Source organism: Carlito syrichta, unplaced genomic scaffold, assembly GCF_000164805.1.
Source record: "Carlito syrichta isolate Samal-C Ts95f unplaced genomic scaffold, Tarsius_syrichta-2.0.1 Scaffold302579, whole genome shotgun sequence".
Lineage (NCBI taxonomy): Eukaryota > Metazoa > Chordata > Mammalia > Primates > Tarsiidae > Carlito > Carlito syrichta.
In genome coordinates, this window is record NW_007246675.1 from 185,156 (window position 1) to 203,456 (window position 18,301).

Consider the following 18,301-nt stretch of genomic DNA (forward strand, 5'->3'; position numbering starts at 1 on the left):
AGCAGATTCAATTGTTTTGTAATACCAGATGAAAGCAAATAATGGCACATGCTGTTGTTCCTAATATGGAGAAAGTACAAGTACAAGAACATTAGAGAATCGCAGCAGCTGCAGTGGTACATTAAATTGGACTTTAAATTGGTACAACAAAGGACATTTACAACAATATCATTTAAGTCTCCTTTAACTGCTTATAATAATGCCTTTAGTAGATATATGTACACTTGTCCCTCAGTATCCATGGGAGATTGGTTCTAGGACCCACGCAGATACCAAAATCTGGAATTCTCAAATCCCTTATATGAGGAGGGACCAAAAAAAAAAAGTAATTATTTTTTGGAAGGCAGGCCACTTGTGGTACACTTGGAATTTGTTCTTCCAGATCAAACAGTCAACCAAAGTTTTTATCTAGAAATTTTGAGAAGGTTGCATCATAATTTGTAGAGAAACATCTTGAGTCGTGACAAAAAGGTGACTGGTTCTTCTATCATGACACATGGTGCTGAGTGTTCAGCAGTTTTTAACCAAAAATAGCATGACCCCTGTGTCCCACCTCCCTATTCGGATTTCACCACAAGTGACTTTTTAAAAAAATTTCCTTAAATGAAAAGATCCTCAAAATAAAACATTTTGCTGATATGGAAGAGGTGAAACAAAAAACGGCAGAGGCACTAAAAGGCATCAAAATTGGATAAGTGTAAAATTGAACAGTGGAAAAAGCATCTGGATAGGTGTATCACATCAAACAGAGAGTACTTTGAAGGTGACTAAAGTTTAAACATGTATGAATAAATACACTATTTTTTATAAATAAATTCCAGGGTTTTTTGGTCTCTTGTATAAAATGGCAAATAGTTGAGCATGGTGGCTCACACCTGTAATCCCAACACTTTTGGTGGCCAAGGCAAGAGGACTGCTTGAGGCAACATAGCAAGACCAGCCCAGGCAACATAACAAGACCTTGTCTCTACAAAAAATTAAAAATTAGCTAGGCATGGTGGCATACATTTGTATTCCCAGCTACTCCAGAGCTGAGGCAGAAGTTTGCCTGAGCCAAGGAAGTCAAGGCTGCAGTAAGTCATGATCATGCCACTGCCCTCCAGCCTGGGCAACAGAGTGAGACTGCAACTCAAATAAATGAATGAATAAATAAATGGCATATATTCTATTTGCATATAGCCTACCTACATTCTCTTGTGTACTTTAAATCATCTCTAGATTACTTATAGTACTTAATACAATGTAAATGCTATTTAAATAGTTGTTATACTGCATTTTTAAAATGTGCATTATTTTTATTGGGCTTTTTAATCCCTAATGTTTTTGTTTGTTTGTTTGTTTGTTTTGTTTTTTTTTGAGCTGGAGTCTCACTCTGTTGCCCAGACTGGAGTGCAGTGGCCGCTCCTGGCCACCACAGCCTCGACCTGCTGGGCTCCAGCAATCCTTCCGCCTCAGCCTTCCAAGTAGCTGGAACTACAAGCACGTGCTACCACGCCCGGCTGATTTTTTGATTTATTGTAGAGATGAGGTCTCGCTACCCAGGCGGGTCTCGAACCCGCGGGCTCAGGCATTCCACTCACCTCAGCCTCCCAAAGGCACGGGATTACAGGCTGAGCCACTGAGCCCAGCCTCCCTAATGTTTTTTGTCTTTGGTTCATTGAATCCACAGAGGCAGATCCTGCAGATATGAAGGGCCAACTATATTTTTATGGTGTTATTTTTAGGAAAAATGAAGGTAGCCTTACTTAGTTTAAAAAAAAAAAATCTCTAAAAATAGTGACTCATAGATGAGCAAGACTGAATATGAACATTAAGCATGTGAGGGAAATCTTTGACTTTTCTTCTCACTCCCACCTACCAAATCTTTGGCCTTTTCTGTTGGCACAAATATTCCCTCCCTCACCTATTTCCCACATCACTGAGTTTATCTCACCTGCAAGGACTATTGCAGAAGGGTCTTAGTTCTATCTTTGAGAAGTCCTGACTCTGAAGTTGGGATATGTTTTCCACACACAGGCTTTTGTGGGCCAAACCACCATGGTTACTGCAGAAAATTTTTTTTTCTAAATTCTATAGATTCAACCTTTTTATTGTTTTCTAATGTTTGTCTCTTGACAATATAGTCCTTTTAAAATTTTTATTTTATTTTAAAGATGCAGGGTACAATTCAGGATTAGGTATGCAAGTGGTCAGGTGAAGTTTGGGCCTCCCATCGATCCATATCTCACCTGATTTGGCATCAGGTACCCTTATTGATAATTATGTGCCCCTCCCCTCACAGTGACCCACTACTGCCAATCCTTTTCTTGTAGTATTATGATAGATGTTCAGGATCCACTTACGAGTGATAACATGTACTCCGTTCTTTGTTTCTTTGATACATCACTGAGTTTAATAGACTTTGAATCCATCCAAATTGCTGCAAAGTCCTCAATTTTGTCCTTTTTATGGCTGCATAACATTCCATTGTGTATATGGACCACATTTTTTTTAATCCAGTTCACTTTTATGGGCAGCACAGATCATTTCATGTTTTTGCTATTGTGAATAGTAACTGCAGTAAATGTGTGTGCGCAGGTATCTTTTTTGTAGAATGATTTGAGTTCCTCTGAGTATATTCCCAGAGGGGGATTGCTAGTTCATACGAAAGGTCCATTTTTAGAAATTGCCACACTGTTTTTCTCAGAGGTTGTACTAATTTACATTCCTGTCCACAGTGTAAAAGTGTTTCCTTTTCTTAGCATCTGTTGTTTTTTGTTATTGATGATGGCCATTCTGACTGGAGTTAGGTGGTTTCTCAATATGGTGTTGATATGCAATTCTTTGATGATTAGTGAGGCTGAACACTTTTTCATGTATCTGTTGACCGCTCGTACATCTTTTGAGAAGTATCTATACCTTGTAAGCCCAAGAGATTCCATCAAAAACCTGCTTGCACTGATAAAGGACTTTGGCAAAGTCTCAGGGTACAAAATCAACATGCAAAAGACAATCACATTTTTATGCACCAACAACAATGGAGAACCAAATAAAAAACACAATCTCATTCATAATAGCCACCAAAAAAATGAAGTACTTGGCATCTTCCTAACCAGAAAAATGAAAGACCTTTACAATGAAAACTACAAAAAACTGCTGAAAGAACTCACAGAAGACAAACAAATGGAAAATATTCCATGCTCTAATGTATTGGAAGAATCAACATTGTTAAGATTTCCATGCTACCCAGGACAATCTATAGATTCAACACAATACCAATTAAATTACCAACATCATTCTTCTCAGGCCTGAAACGACAGTACGGAAATTCATATGGAAACATAAATGACCACGAGTAGTGAAGACAGTCCTGAGCAAAAGAAACAAAACAAAACAAATCACTTAGCAGCAGCAACACACTTCCATACTTTAAACTTTATTATAAGGTTACAATAATCAAAACAGCCTGGTATTGGTATAAAAACAGGCATATAGACCAACGGAACAGGTTAGAGATTCTGGAAGCAAAACTTCAGTTTCTCAGCCAACTCACCTTTAACAAGCCTCTACCAGCAACCACTGGGGAGAGGAGAACCTATTCAGTAAATGGTGCTGGAAAAACTGACCACATACAGAAGAATGAAACAGGACCCCTACCTGTCATCATACATAAAGATCAACTCTAAATGAATCAGAGACCTAAATATAAAACCTCAAACTATAAGAATCTTAGTGCAGGAGATACCCTTATAGAAATTGGAATAGGCAACTAATTCCTGATGAAAACCCCAAAAATCCATTCCTTAAGAGAGAAGATAGACAAATGGAACCTCATCAAACTGAAAATATTCTGCAAAGCAAAAGAAACCATCAAGAGGGGAGAGACAGCCCACAGAATGGGAAAAAAAAATATTTGCCAACCGTATACCTGACAAAAGCCTAACATCCAGGATCTACAAGGAACTCAAACGTGCCAAAAGGAAAAAAAATAGCCCCATTAAAAAGTGGGCAAAATATAGTCCATTTTAATCACCAGGAAAACTGAAATAATTTTGTTGCTGCTACTAAGTGATTTGGTCTCTTTTTAAGAATAAAACTACTCAATAAGAATAGCCAGTGTTTGAAATTTTAATTCAAGGTCCAGAAAAGTATCCAGAAGTTCACAGATATACACTCCTTTTGTATCATCAAGAAGTTCATAGCTATATATTGCTTTTGTCTTCTTACTGCCTTGTATGATTATTATTTGTCAACCTGAAGGTCGAGGTTGTATCTGGTATATACTTGCAGCATCTAACAGTGTTGGTACATGTTAGGAGATAAAACTAGGAAGAAAAAATGGGGGAAGACTTCAATAGTAGTATTGATCTTTTGTGATCTTTTAGATCAGTGGGATTCCTATGCAAATGGTCTCCTGAGGTGAGACCATTTTGTATGAAATATTAAAGTATGAAATATTAAAATGTCTAATCATATTTTAAATTTTATCATTTTTAAATTTCTATTTTATATGTTTTGTACATACAAATATAGGACTTTGTATGTTTGTCCATACAAACATAATTTTATAGCTCTTTTTATAAATATTTTAATACTTTTTAACTAAATAAGTACACAAAAATATATGCTCAAATTATTTATTATGGGACTCTTTATCAAACTGAAGACCTGTTTTTTAGATTATGGTCATGAAAGGGCAGTAAAAGCTGTGCCACAGCAGTTGTGGTACTTATAACTGTGGGTGAGAATGGGTTATCCTGACTAGTCCAGACCTGGAGATTCCTACACTAGCTTATTCTCTCTCTCTTGAATTTAACATGTTTCTAAGGCAGAATTAGCACTACTATTAGCAGTTGCCTGTTAATGGATCTCATGTTTGTCACTTAGTCATTTTTGTTAACTGATTTTATGTTTACATTTAGATACAAGAAAGGTGGCTACAGGACAACCTTACTTTAAGAAAAAGAAATGAGGAACTAAAAGAAGTTGAAGAAGAAAGAAAGCAACATTTGAAGGAAATGGGTCAAATGCAGGTTTTGCAAATGAAAAAGTATGTTTTTAAAAATAGTCTTGAGTTTAAATAAAAGTCTTTATTATTGTAATTTTAAAATAGCTGTTTTAAAAAGGAATGTAAACCTCAGCATAGTATCCCTTGAGACTTCTAACAAGGTAAACAGTTGATACAAATATATTTCATGGCCTTAACAATTGAGTTATTAAAGAGTGATTAAAATAAAAATAAAATTGCTTATCACACTGTGGTGATGGGCAGCAGTTATTCAGTATTAAACATGCCAACTCCCTAGATGTCTGCTAGTCTGCTGCACAAAATGGTTGTACTAAGCATAAAGAATATGGGCCGTGGACCCTGCCTGGGTTAGCGCTTATACAGTCTCTAACATGCCAGTGAAGTTATTGCCGGAATGATTTGTCAGTGAAGACTCATTCTATATTTTCTCATTTGTAATTATGTGACCACCAAGGCTTTTGTTTTTTTTTTAATGAACCTCATTCTTCCTTTGTCTGGTTTTATTGATATTTAATGTAGTTGCTACCTTTCTAGTACAGCAGGGAAGATTTTATTCTTGCCTTGTCTGTTAGAGTTGCCTTAGGAATTCTAGACAGGTATAAAAGGCTGTACTAGGCAAATACTTAGATTTTGAACCACCTCAGCTCGTTAAATCCAGACCTCTCATCTTTTCAACCTTCCTTGTAGATTTTTCACTTGTAATCTTGAATACATTCAGAAACACATAGGCTTTTCTAAAGGGTATAGTAAAGTGAAGTCTTAATTTAATTTGTAAAATCGAACACATGGTTAATCCTGTGTTATTGTAAGTATTCTTGGTTTAGCTACTTAAAGTCTCTTTAAACCAGACACAATGGCTCACACTTGTAATCCCAGTGCTTTGGGAGACCAAGGCATGAGGATTGCTTAAGGCCTAGAGTTGGAGACCAGCCTGGGCAACATAGTGAGTTGCTACAAAAATTTTTTTATAAACAAAATCTGTTTCATATATCAAGTAAGTCAGACTTTCTAACTGGAAGAGCTTGTCATCTTCAGCCTCTTCGCTATTTATGCATTAGGATACTAAGACCCAGAAAAATCACAGAGGAAATTATGATGAAAGCCGGTTATGTGACTAGCTCTCAAGGCTCAGCTCTTTAACACTATGTTCGTACAAATGAAATAGTTTATTCTTTGCTACTGAAGACCAAAACCAGACATTTTAAAATTTTCTTCAGTGATTGGCACATGACAGTGCTTTTTACATTCATTCAGATTACTAAATGCAGCTGTTCTTTTTCCATCTTGCTCTCTTCAACCAGGACACAACAGAAGTGCCAACAAGACATATAATCAGGTGAACTCTGTAAGGATATTCTTAAACTTGAGAGCAATGCCTGACACATAAGAAGATGCTTAATAAGTGATTGTTAAATAAATTATTTTTAAAGCACACATTGAAATTTATATAATTTATATAATCTGCCAAATTATCGAGAAGTTTTAATATTTTACTTATTTTTGGTCAGTATTATGGTTTTTATACTTATGTGTGAGAAATTTTGTTTTCATAGGGCTCAAATTTTTAATAAGTATTGCTGCAGAAAATTAATACTTAATTCAGGTAAAATTGTATTGTCTTTGACATATGTGAGCAAAATGGTGAAGCCTATTTCCATAACTTCTCAGTGTTGGTAATTCACAGTATTCTCAGATCACAGTCATGAGTTGGTGAATTTGCAGTATTAATCGCCAAGAGTGATTTACTTAGGGTCTAAAAGTCAGGAACATTTTCAGTGCTGACATGTTATGGGGATTCTCTATTCAGAACAGAGATTAGCTGTCCAGAAATCTATGTGCCATAGAGATTTGGAAGGAAGATAATTAGTTTTAGTATTGAAGCCTTAAATAAAAAGAAAGGAGAGACTCGTATACTGATTGCTAGGGAGAATGACACTTAGCTATCTAAAGAGATCTGTGACTTTCCCATTTCAGGTGTTGAAAGCTAAAAAATGGTCCTCATTTGTCGTTTTTCCTTTTACAGTGAACATCAGAAGTTGGAAGAGAACATAGACAGTATAAAAAGAAATCACAGTTTGGCATTAGGGCGACAGAAGGGTTATGAGGAAGAAATTATCCATTTTAAGAAAGAACTTCGAGAACCTCAATTTCGGGATGCCGAGGAAAAGTATAGAGAAATGATGATTGTTATGAGAACAACAGAGCTTGTGAATAAGGATCTGGACGTTTATTATAAGACCCTTGACCAGTAAGTATTAGATTGAGGATTCTATTCCTAGTGCAGTGAATATCAACTAGCATATTTTAGTCATCTTTTCCTCCATTTTTTTCTTTTTAAATATGATATTTCATATATACCATGGAAGGGAAAAATATATGTATGTATACACACACATTAAGTTATGAAGTTAAGTTATAAGGTGTATTAACATTAAGGCATTTTTATAATACTACCTCCCCCAACCAATCAAAGAACTCTACCATTATCACTAATTGGCATAGTGATACTCTTTCCTTATCCTCTCTCCCTATAACCAGTGACAATTTTTGCTTTCTCTGCTGTGTAAAAAAAATTTTATCATATGTGTGTTGTATTTTGAACTTTTAAAAAATGGTGTGACTTTTTGAGTACTCTTCTAGGATTTGCTTTTTTGTTTTATTTGGTTTTATTTATCCATGTTTCTTGGAGCTATAGTTCTTTAATTTTCACTGATGTACAGAATTCTGTGGGAATATACCACAATGTATCCCTTCTCCTATAGAAGGACATTTGGAGTTTTTTCCTAGATCTTTACTAATGTAAACCTTGCTGCTAGGAACATTTTTGTCTTCTGGAGCAAAGGTATAAGGTTGTAAATTTCTTAATTTTTGCCACGCTCATGGGTTTGAAATGATTCAATCATTGTGATCTCCATTTGCAGTCCCTTGATTTTTAATAATGGTGAACATCTTTTTGTGTTTACAGACATGTTGTTTCCTCTACTATGAAGTGTTTGTCTTTTTACCTTTTTTTTTCTGTATTAGAGGTCTTATTGATTTATAGGATTTTTTTGTCTTCAATTTTATTTTTTTAATATGTAAGCATTACAAATATCTTTTCAAGGTTGATGCTTATATTTTTACTTAGTATCTTTTGATGATACTTGATTTGATTTTAAAGTAGTAGAATTTAGCAATCTTTTCTGATTAGCTCTTTTTGTGTCTTGTTAAGAAATCCTTCCCAGCTCCCGTATTTTCTTTGAAAAAGTTTTAAGTTTTGCCTTTCATATTTAAGAATTTGATCCAAATGAAATTTTTTTCCCTTGTGAATAACCATTTGTCCTGGTTTTATTTACTGAGTAGTCCGTCCTTTTCTCAGTGATTCACAGTGTCATTTCTATCATATGTCATAATTCCATATGTGCATGGGTTGGTTCTGAGTTCTCTATTCTACTTCATTGGTCACTTTATCTGTCTCTGTTACATTACTCATACTGTCTTAATTACTATAGCTTTATAATATATTCAGCATATAGTAGAATTTTCTTTATTCAATCTTTGTCTTTTAACTAGTGAATTTAGTTCTTTCATGTTCATTGTGATTACTTAATAGAGTTGCTTTTATTTCTGCCATATATTTTTTCCTTTCTTGCCTTTTCAGAGATTGATTTATTTTTCTTTATTCCTCCTTTTTTCCTTCTTTGGATTGACCCTTGAACAACAATATATATGTTGACCCACCATGCTGTTGAAAATTCACGTATAACTTTTGACTCCCTCAAAACTTAATTACTAATATAGCCTACTGTTGACTGGAAGCCCTACTGATAACATAAACAGTCGGTTAACTCACATTTTATATGTTATTAGCACCATGCTATATGTTGTATGTATTATATACTGTATTCTTATAGTAAAATAAGCTAAAGAAAAGAAGGTGCTATTAAGAAAAATCATAAGGAATAGAAAATAGATTTACTATTCATTAAGTGGTAGTCAATCATATAGTTCTTCATCCTTACCCTCTTCACATTGAGTAGGCCAAGGAAGAGGAGAGGTTAGTCTTTCTGTCTCAGAGAAGGCAGCGGTGGAGAGAATCTGTATACATGGACCCATGCAGTTCAAACCTGTGTTATTCAAGGGTCAACTGTATTCTACTTTAGTTAAAGAGTGCTTACCTTTAAATTTTTAGAATATCTAATTTATTTAAAATACTTTAATTCTCAAAGTGATCCTGGAGCAGCATTATCAGCATCACTTTGGAACTTGTTAGAAATGCAGAATTTTGGTAGGGCTTACACCTGTAATCCCAAAATTTTGGGAGGCTGAGGTGAGAGATCACTTGAGTTCGGGAGTTCAAGGCCACGGTGAGCTATGTATGATCTTGCCCCTGCACTCCAGCCTGGGCAACAGAACAATACTTCATCTCTCTAAAAATAAAGAGAATCTGCATTCTCAGCTTCCACCTCAGACCTATTGGATCAGAAATTTTCAGGGATAGGGCCCAGCAGTCTGTTTTTAACAAATATTCCAGGTGATGCTGATGCACGTCAGTGTTTAAAAACCATAACTTTAATGTGAATTGCTTTATCCTCTTCCTGAACACTACTTATTTTTCCCATTTGCAATATTTCTCTTGTCTAGTATTTTAAAGTTTTACCTTATTTTTATATCATTCCAAATGAGTAATAATTATTGTGGTTTCATAGTCAGTGGATAAAACCACATGTTTACCAATTTCTTTGTTCATTTTTGCTGTTTTAAATACCATTCTTCCCTTCTTTTTTTTTTTATTTTATATTTATTTTTATTTTTTTGAGTTGGAGTCACTCTGTCACCCAGACTGGAGTGCAGTGGCTGCTCCCGGCCACCGCAGCCTCGACCTGCTGGGCTCCGGCGATCCTTCCGCCTTAGCCTTCCAATAGCCGGAATTACAGGCATGCACTACCACACCCGGCTGATTTTTTGATTTATTGTAGAGATGAGGTCTCGCTGCCCAGGCGGGTCTCGAACCCGCGGGCTCAGGCAATCCACTCACCTCAACCTCCCAAAGGCACGGGATTACAGGCTAAGCCATCAAGCCCGGCAAAATTTTTTTTTTTTTTAATCTCACATTTTGGGCAGTCTGTTTCCATTGTTGTATGTGCTGATTCTGACCCCTAGTCAGGTTTTTTGTGTGTTTTATTAATATTTGAATGCTTTATCTTTAGAATGCTGTTTCTTCTATGAGACTTCCTTGTGACCTTCTCATGTGGATGTCCCTCCATACAGCAGTTTTGGTTTTGTATCAGATAGGCGCTCCATAGATAACACTGGCCTGGGTCTAGGTTTTTCGTTACTTTCTTAGTTGGTAGGTTTATTCCTGAACTCCATTGATAAGGGAACATTGAACTTTGTCATTTTAACCTAATTATTTTCTATTCTTTCATTAAGGATTGATGTCATAGCTCTTTAGAGTCCCATATTTTATGTTGGGAGTTGCTTATAATCCTCTGCCTCACTTGGGTCCTGTTCTTCTCTATAGGTTTTCTCTATAGGTTTTGAAAATAATAACCCCAAATTTAATTTTTATGTCAGATTACATGGCTGACTGTTCTGTTTTTCAGTTCCATCTTTGTTACTGTCACTGTCTTGTGAGCACAAGTATGAATTTAAAATGTATAATTTGTGGTAAGAATTTTTGTTATAATCTATCTAGACGTTCTAATCATTTATGGTAGGAGAATTATCAGTTACCTTAGATTTTGTTTGTTGTTGTTTTCCACAATGGAAAATATCCTTCTCAATGCTAAGATAACTACACAGAGAGGGTCTCTCCTCTTTTAAGGCTTCTTCTGGTCAGATAGAGAATACAGATACAGACTAGCCTCAGCAGTGACATTCAGACCACAGGGCTCAGGAGGACAGGAGAACTCTGGTTTCAGTATGAGAACTCTTTTAGTTAATAATGCTAATAACAAAGATGGCCCAAAAATTGCCTAGGCATATCTCTGGCATGTGCAGGTTTTAAGAAGTATATAATCATTTAAGACGAATCAGATCTATTAACTGTGAAGTATATAGCCTTTTGTTTTGTTTTGTTTTTTTGAGTCAGAGTCTCACTCTGTCACCCAGGCTGGAGTGCAGTGGCATGCTCATGGTCACCGCAGCCTCTACCTGCTAGGCTCAGGCTATCCTTCCATATCAGCCTTCCAAGTAGCTGGAACTACAGGTGTGTGCCACCACGCCCAGCTAATTTTTTTGATTTATTGTAGAGATGAGGTCTCACCAGGTTGCCCAGGCTGGTCTCGAACCCCTGGACTCAGGCAATTCTCTTGTCCTGCTCTCCCAAAGTGCTGGGATTACAGGTTTGAGCTACCGCGCCTGGCGAGAATGAGCCAATTCTTTAAATATGTTAATTATTTTTAAAAAATCCTATTAAGACTTTTGTCAGATTAAGTTTAACTTCTAAGCCAACTCTTTTTACTTCGTTATGGGTAGATAAGTTAGCATATTACAATGTACCCTGTGTCCAGAAAGGCTCATGGAATTATATGCTAGCACCAAATGGAAACTTTGGTTTTTCAACTTCTTTGTATGTTGACGTCTACCCTAGATATTAGATCCAATAGCTTAAAGTGGTTTGTTAGTCTGGGGATTTAAGATTTCGAAACAAGAACATAAGAAAACATTATTAAAAAGTCCTTTCCCAGTATACTATATATACAAATATTTGTTTCCCTCTCCCTCTTTAATAATTCTTATTTAGTCTTCTTAGCTACCTCATTTATGCCTTTAGGAAGCTTTTTAGTTCTTTAGCAACAGATGCTGTGTATTCACTAGACTTATTAAACGTGTGTTTTGCAGTAAGGAATAGGAGATTCGGTACCTGCTGCCAAGGACAGTTTAGGCTTATTTGAAGAGACACAAGAACCAAAGCAGATTTTTATCAAAAACCTACTATATGGAATAAGGTGAATTAGTTGTGATGAAAAAATAAAAATGGGTATTACAAAGCAGGACACTGGTCTTTGTGTAAAAGTTGATAAATTTTGCCTGTTATTAAAAAGGCCTCAGAAATCCATAATACATGGTTAAAAATATTGTCTCTGGAAACTGCTTGAATTTGAATCTTGACTAATTATATTTAGCAAATTTTTTAAACACCCTGAGCTTCAGTTTCCTTGTCTATAAAATGGACATTTTAAAAAATCCATAATAGCATTTAATATAGAGTCAGTTATAAGGAAAACACATGTGATTTAGTCCAGCTTTCTTTGTCATAGTCCATTCCTTAATGTAAGTTCTTAAATACTCTGTTCTTTAATAGCACTAAGGAACTAACTGTTAAGAAAATGGGTTTCTCTTATTCCTGTTTAAGGATTCTTAGAGATTAAATTGCCCGAGGTTGGGGCTGTGCAGAGGAGAGACTAATATTAATTGAATACTTACTGTGTGATAGCTGTAATCTAATTTAACTCTTGTATTTAACCCAGTAAAGGGCAAGTATTTATCAGAGAGATTAGCAACCTGCCCAAGATTACCCAGTTAAATGGTAGAGAAAATTAGATCTCAGAACCAAGGCCTTTATTTTCCCTCTGCAATGTGCTGGGACATAGTGGCCTATTTTTTTTAACTTTTAAGAAACTATATCTATATAAGCATATTTTAACTGTTAACTCATACTTCCTGATTTCCACAATAATCAACTTATTTTTATATATTTTATAAGTCCTCAGTGAGGTGTGTAAGTATGTAATATATTGTTGTTTATATTAGGATTTTGTTCAGTAAAGATTTGAGTGCTTATATGCTTGATAATATTCTACATACTAAGTATACAACAATGAAGAAACAGCACAAGTGCTTATGTGCTTGATACTGTTCTACATACTAAGTATACAATGATGAAGAAGCAGAACATTAAGAAATAAATTAATAAATAAGAAAATAGCAAGTAATGGTAGGTACTACAATGGTAGGTACTACTAAAGTAGCCCCTCAGTTACTCTCCCATTATGGGAGAGTAACTGAGGGGCTACTTTAGGCCTTTTCTAAAACAAGACCTTTTCTGAGGATGTAGCATTTGACCTGATTGATGAGAAGGGAGCAAGTTGTGCAAAAAGCAGGGTGAAGGCATTCCAGGTGGAGAGAATAGTTAACGCAACAGCCTCAAGATCAGTCTGAACAGTAAGTGCTCAAGTAACAGGAAGAAGGCAAGTGTGGCAGTAATATAGCCAGAAATAGATAGTTCTTAGGGTATGCCCTGCCCTCTAGTCTTGGTAAACAGTTCAATTTTATTCTGACTGCATTAGGCAGTCATGGGAGGGTTTGAAGTAGGGAAGTAATATAATCTGATTTATATTTTGAAGACTTGGCTGCTGTGTGTGGAGAATGGATAGAAAAGAGCAAGTAACAGGAAAGAGATCACCGAGGAGACTGTTGTAGTAACCCAGGAGATGGTGGTAGACTGGAGAGGGTGGTGGCACTGGAAGTGGAGAGACGTGGTGGACTTAGGATTTGTTCTAGAGATACAGCTGACAAGCCTTGCTTCTGAGTCAAGTGTAGGGGAGGAAAAGTAAAGAAAAGAATTAAGTATTACCCCTATGTATTTTCACTTGAACAACAATATATTGGGGGAATAAGTTGCCATTCCTTGAAATGGGCAGGACTGGGGAGAGAAAATCATAGTTCTGTTTTGGGCACTTTAAGTTTGAGATGCTGTAGACTTCTAAGTAGGGATGTCAAGCAGACAGTTGGATGTATAATCTAGAGTCTAGTGTTCTGGGGAGAGTATTTTGCATAGTGGGTGCAAAAAAAATGTATACACATTTTAAGAGATGTTATCTATGTGTTACTTTTCATAGTTGAATTGAGTTACGGTAGCAGTGTGTAGTATGATGTTCCCTTAAAAGATGGCATTAATCAAATGAATACTAGCATCACCATGGGACAGGGAGGACAGTAAAAGAAAATTGCAGAAGCACGATTGTTCGAGGAGCATAAGACCATTTTGAATTGGTATTTGACTTAATATACCTTGTCTTTTACTTATGGGGACCTTAAAGGATGAGCGTTCCATAGAAAACTGGCTACACTGGCAGTACTTTGGGAAGAAATTGAAACAGCATGCACAGTGATAGATACAAATGGACACTTTGGTTAAGGTTGTTCATGTAGTAGTTTGCTGTAATCAGAAATGTCTAGATGCTAATTTGAGCATCTCTTGTAATTGCAGAAGTCAAACATGACTTTTGTTATTGGTATTATAAGTATTATGTTATTGGCATATTGAGTATTACTATTTTAATGCAGTGTTTTCCTTTCTTAAAATGTGTATAAGCTGGGCTCGGTGGCTCAGCCTGTAATCTCGCGCCTTTGGGAGGCTGAGGTGAATGGATTGCCTGAGCCCGCGGGTTCGAGACCCGCCTGGGCAGCGAGACCTCATCTACAATAAATCAAAAATTAGCTGGGTGTGGTAGCGCATGCCTGTAGTTCCAGCTACTGGGAAGGCTGAGTTGGAAGGATCGCCAGAGCCCAGCAGGTCGAGGCTGCGGTGGCCGGGAGTGGCCACTGCACTCCAGTCTGGGCGACAGAGTGAGACTCCAACTCAAAAAAAAAAAAAAAATGTTTATACATTTTTTTGGCACCTTCTGTATGTGGGAATCGTCAGCAATAATGGGATTTGAAACCGTGGGAAGAAATTACATATGGAATGACTGCAGATAGAGAAGGGAAGGGTCCCAACACTCATATGTTTTCAAATCTAATAAATAAGCCACTGATGAGGTGGGAAGAAAATTTTTTAAATGCAGTATCTTGTAAACCAAGTGAAGAAAATATTTCAAGAATCTAATAGGAGGTCAAATAAGATGAGACTAAGAAGTGACCCTTGAATTTGACAGAATAGAGAGTTAATGCCTTTGAGGAGCAGTCAGTGGCACACTTGGAACTGCAGCCTGGTTGAAGTTGAGTGAGGAAAGAATGGTAAGAAATGAAGACAGTATAGGTTAAAACTGCTCCTGTGATGGGGAGCAAAAGAAATGGGGTGATAGCTAGAGGGGACTTGAGGGACCAAGTTAGATGGGTAGGTTGATTTTGTTTTAAATTTTACTTACGGTATACTGACCTGAAGATCTGAGGTTTTTATGTCTTAATTGAATAGAAAACTACTCCTAGGAGCCCTCCAGCTATCCCTGCATACCCTGAGAGCCAGCAACAGCAGGAACAAGAGGCATTCCTGCAAGTAAGACACATGTTCGTTCAACAATCCCTGTTCTGTCTCTTTCTTGTCAGGCTCTGGGAAGACAGGAATTTCACTCCTTGTGCCTCCTCCAAAATGCCGACAGTCTCATGGGGGAGACCTTAGTAAGGTACTCCATAGTCTGTATTTGATCTGACCCTTGAATAAGAAACATTTCATCAGAGAAAAGTGCCTCAATCCCAGATGCATCAGACAGAGTAGGTTGAGGGGCTGTGAGGGAGCTTGATGGAGTTAGCCAGGGATAGGGAGGTGGTAGGGGTGCTTTCTAGCAGTTTAGGCCTGCATAAGGAACAAAGCCAGGCTGCTTACTGAGAACTGTTACCTGGTAATCAGATAGATTCTTTTAAATGAGAAGAAAAGAAGTGGTACAAATTTCCCCAAAATTGGGTCTTTATGGGCTTATGCTTGCAAACAGTACCCTCCTCAAGGTTTATACTATGAGTTCAAAATTTGCCTTCTCACCCAGAAGAGAGTAAGGGCCAAAATTTCCCTCATTGTTTCACCTCTTAGAATAAAGTGTGCACTCAGTGTAATTGTTGCATTCAGCTGTCTATTTAAGGCAACACAGGAAATTAGCAGTGCATTTTCAAGAAAAGCTGATTACCATCTGTTATTAGTAATCATCTAAAAACATCACTAAGTATGAGCATTGGCAGTAGTCAGAGACACACTAGATGAAAAGGGGGAAAATATCTATCATTTTGAATATATTACACCATACTAATGGAGTACATCAATTTAAATAAAATGATTTTGGATTGTATCACTCAAGGTATAGGTTTCTACCCTGTGCCCCAAAGTGTTCATCTCTCTTTTTTTCTTTTTTTTTTTGGAGTTGGAGTCTCACTCTGTCGCCCAGACTGGAGTGCAGGGGCACCTGGCCACCGTAGCCTCGACCTGCTGGGCTCCAGCGATCCTTCCGCCTCAGCCTTCCAAGTAGCTGGAACTACAGGTGTGTACTACCACACCTGGCTAATTTTTTGATTTATTGTAGAGATGAGGGCTCACCAAGTTGCCCAGGCAGGTCTCTAATCATCTCTCATTTTTGCCCAGATGTGGAATGTTGCATATTAGGTCATACTTAGCTGAGACTCATTAGAAACAAGGCAGTCAGCTTTCTGTGCGGCTGTTCAGAGCCCGAGTCACCATATTCAAGAGGCACTTCATATTAGGGCTTATTCAGGGCTTATTCCATAGCCACTATCCCTGTCCTGGCCATGGATGCAATAAGGTTTTATATCAGTGGCTCCCAAAGCATCAAGAGGTAGTTTATAAAACCAAGACATAGCCATGGCATTTCACACCTACGAGCAGGTTTTTTTTTTAAGTGTGTGTGTGTGTTTGAATCAGTGTCTCATTCTTAGGCTCTGGAGTGCAGAAGCACGAACATGGCTCACTGAAGCCTTGATCTTCTGGGCTCAACTGATCCTCCTACCTCAACCTCCCAAGTAGCTGGGACTATAGGCATGTGCCACCATGCCTGGATAATTTTTTTTTTTTTTTTTGTATAGATGAGATCTCACTATGTTGCCTAAGGAGTCACTTTAGCCAGTGAGAAAAAGAAGTCATTTTTAATTATGCAATTTAAATTTAGCAAATTAGGGATTTTGAGTTTTGCTACATAATACTAATAATTTGGAACATGATACTCAGTGGAACATTTCATTTCCTTTATGCAAGAGGACTTCCGCTGATCCAAATGTAGGGAGACAAGAAGTTCCCGTAGTAGAGAGTACCAGGGAAGTAGGGAGGAGTATCCAGTGTAATACTGGATAACAATGGTGATAGCCAATTTTTCAGCATATCTGAAAGTTTAGTTAAATTTTAAATACAAGGATAAGGAGAATATATTACTGGAAAATGTCTTTATAAATATAATCTTCACTGCTTTTCCCCAACTTGTTTAATTTTCATTAATTAAACTTAGTAGTTCTTAGCATACTTCTGAACTAATATTTTTTATTAGGGAAAAAAGCACATAGGTATTTGGCGCTTGTTTTATTTAATGAAAAAGCTTGAGACTATGAGGAAATTCAGTTCAAGATTTGCCTTTTTAGCCAGGCTCGATGGCTCAGCCTGTAATCCCACGCCTTTGGGAGGCTGAGGTGAGTGGATTGCCTGAACCCGCAGGTTCGAGACCCGCCTGGGCAGCGAGACCTCATCTCTACAATAAATAAAAAAATCAGCCAGGCTCAGTGGCTCAGCCTGTAATCCCGTGCCTTTGGGAGGCTGAGGTGAGTGGATTGCCTGAGCCCGCGGGTTCGAGACCTGCCTGGGCAGCGAGACCTCATCTCTACAATAAATCAAAAAATCAGCCGGGCATGGTAGCGCATGCCTGTAATTCCGGCTACTCAGAAGGCTGAGGCAGAAGGATCGCCGGAGCCCAGCAGGTTGAGGCTGCGGTGGCCGGGAGCAGCCCCTTTACTCCAGTCTGGGCAACAGATCTAGACTCCAACTAAAAAAAAAAAAAAAAATTTGCCTTTTTATACACTTCTGATTTTAAATGTTTTTCAGGTTTTGTGTTATGGTAGCTAATCTTCCTTAGTAGCTTGGACCTTGGAGATCTTTTAAATAGCTGGAAAGTTCTTTTCCCAGGAAGTGAGGTTTTGGTATATTGAGGTGATATTTTTCCAGCCCCTTAGATCCCTGCTTTCTAATGACCATATTTCAGGCATTTAGTTCTATGCTACTGACAAAGTCCTGAAATGGCTAGAAAAGTAGCCCTCAGAGCCACAACAAGAACCCTGAAGTCCTGTCTTGCGGAGGCCTAAAATGCTGTTTCATTTGTGATATCAAGCTGGAACCCATTTATGCTTATTAAGATGGCAACTCAGAGATTTACAGAAGCTTTTCATTAAAGGCCCGAATATGGGAGGCAGTTGGATGGCTTAGAAACAAAAGGAACTCATCTCATTGCTGAACAGAAGCCATGGTACAATTAGGTGCTGAAGGATAGTTCAGTCAACCTGGTATTTAAAGAAGGAATCTGTGTGAAGAAGGAAGAGAGACATGGATGGAAGGAGCTCCATGTAGTGTACTAGCATATGTCTTTTTTTTTTTTGATAGACTTT

At 37.3% G+C, this 18,301-nt stretch overlaps 1 protein-coding gene across 1 annotated transcript in view; it reads left to right on the forward strand.

Annotated features, from left to right (window-relative positions):
- Nucleotides 1-18,301, forward strand: part of RAD50 (RAD50 double strand break repair protein) — a 74,828-nt gene that overhangs the window by 43,433 nt on the left and 13,094 nt on the right. Inside the window, exons 20-21 of the mRNA XM_008056945.2 lie at nt 4,902-5,029; nt 7,032-7,256. Coding sequence (XP_008055136.1) covers nt 4,902-5,029; nt 7,032-7,256 — 353 coding nt within the window. The remainder of the gene's footprint in view (nt 1-4,901; nt 5,030-7,031; nt 7,257-18,301) is intronic.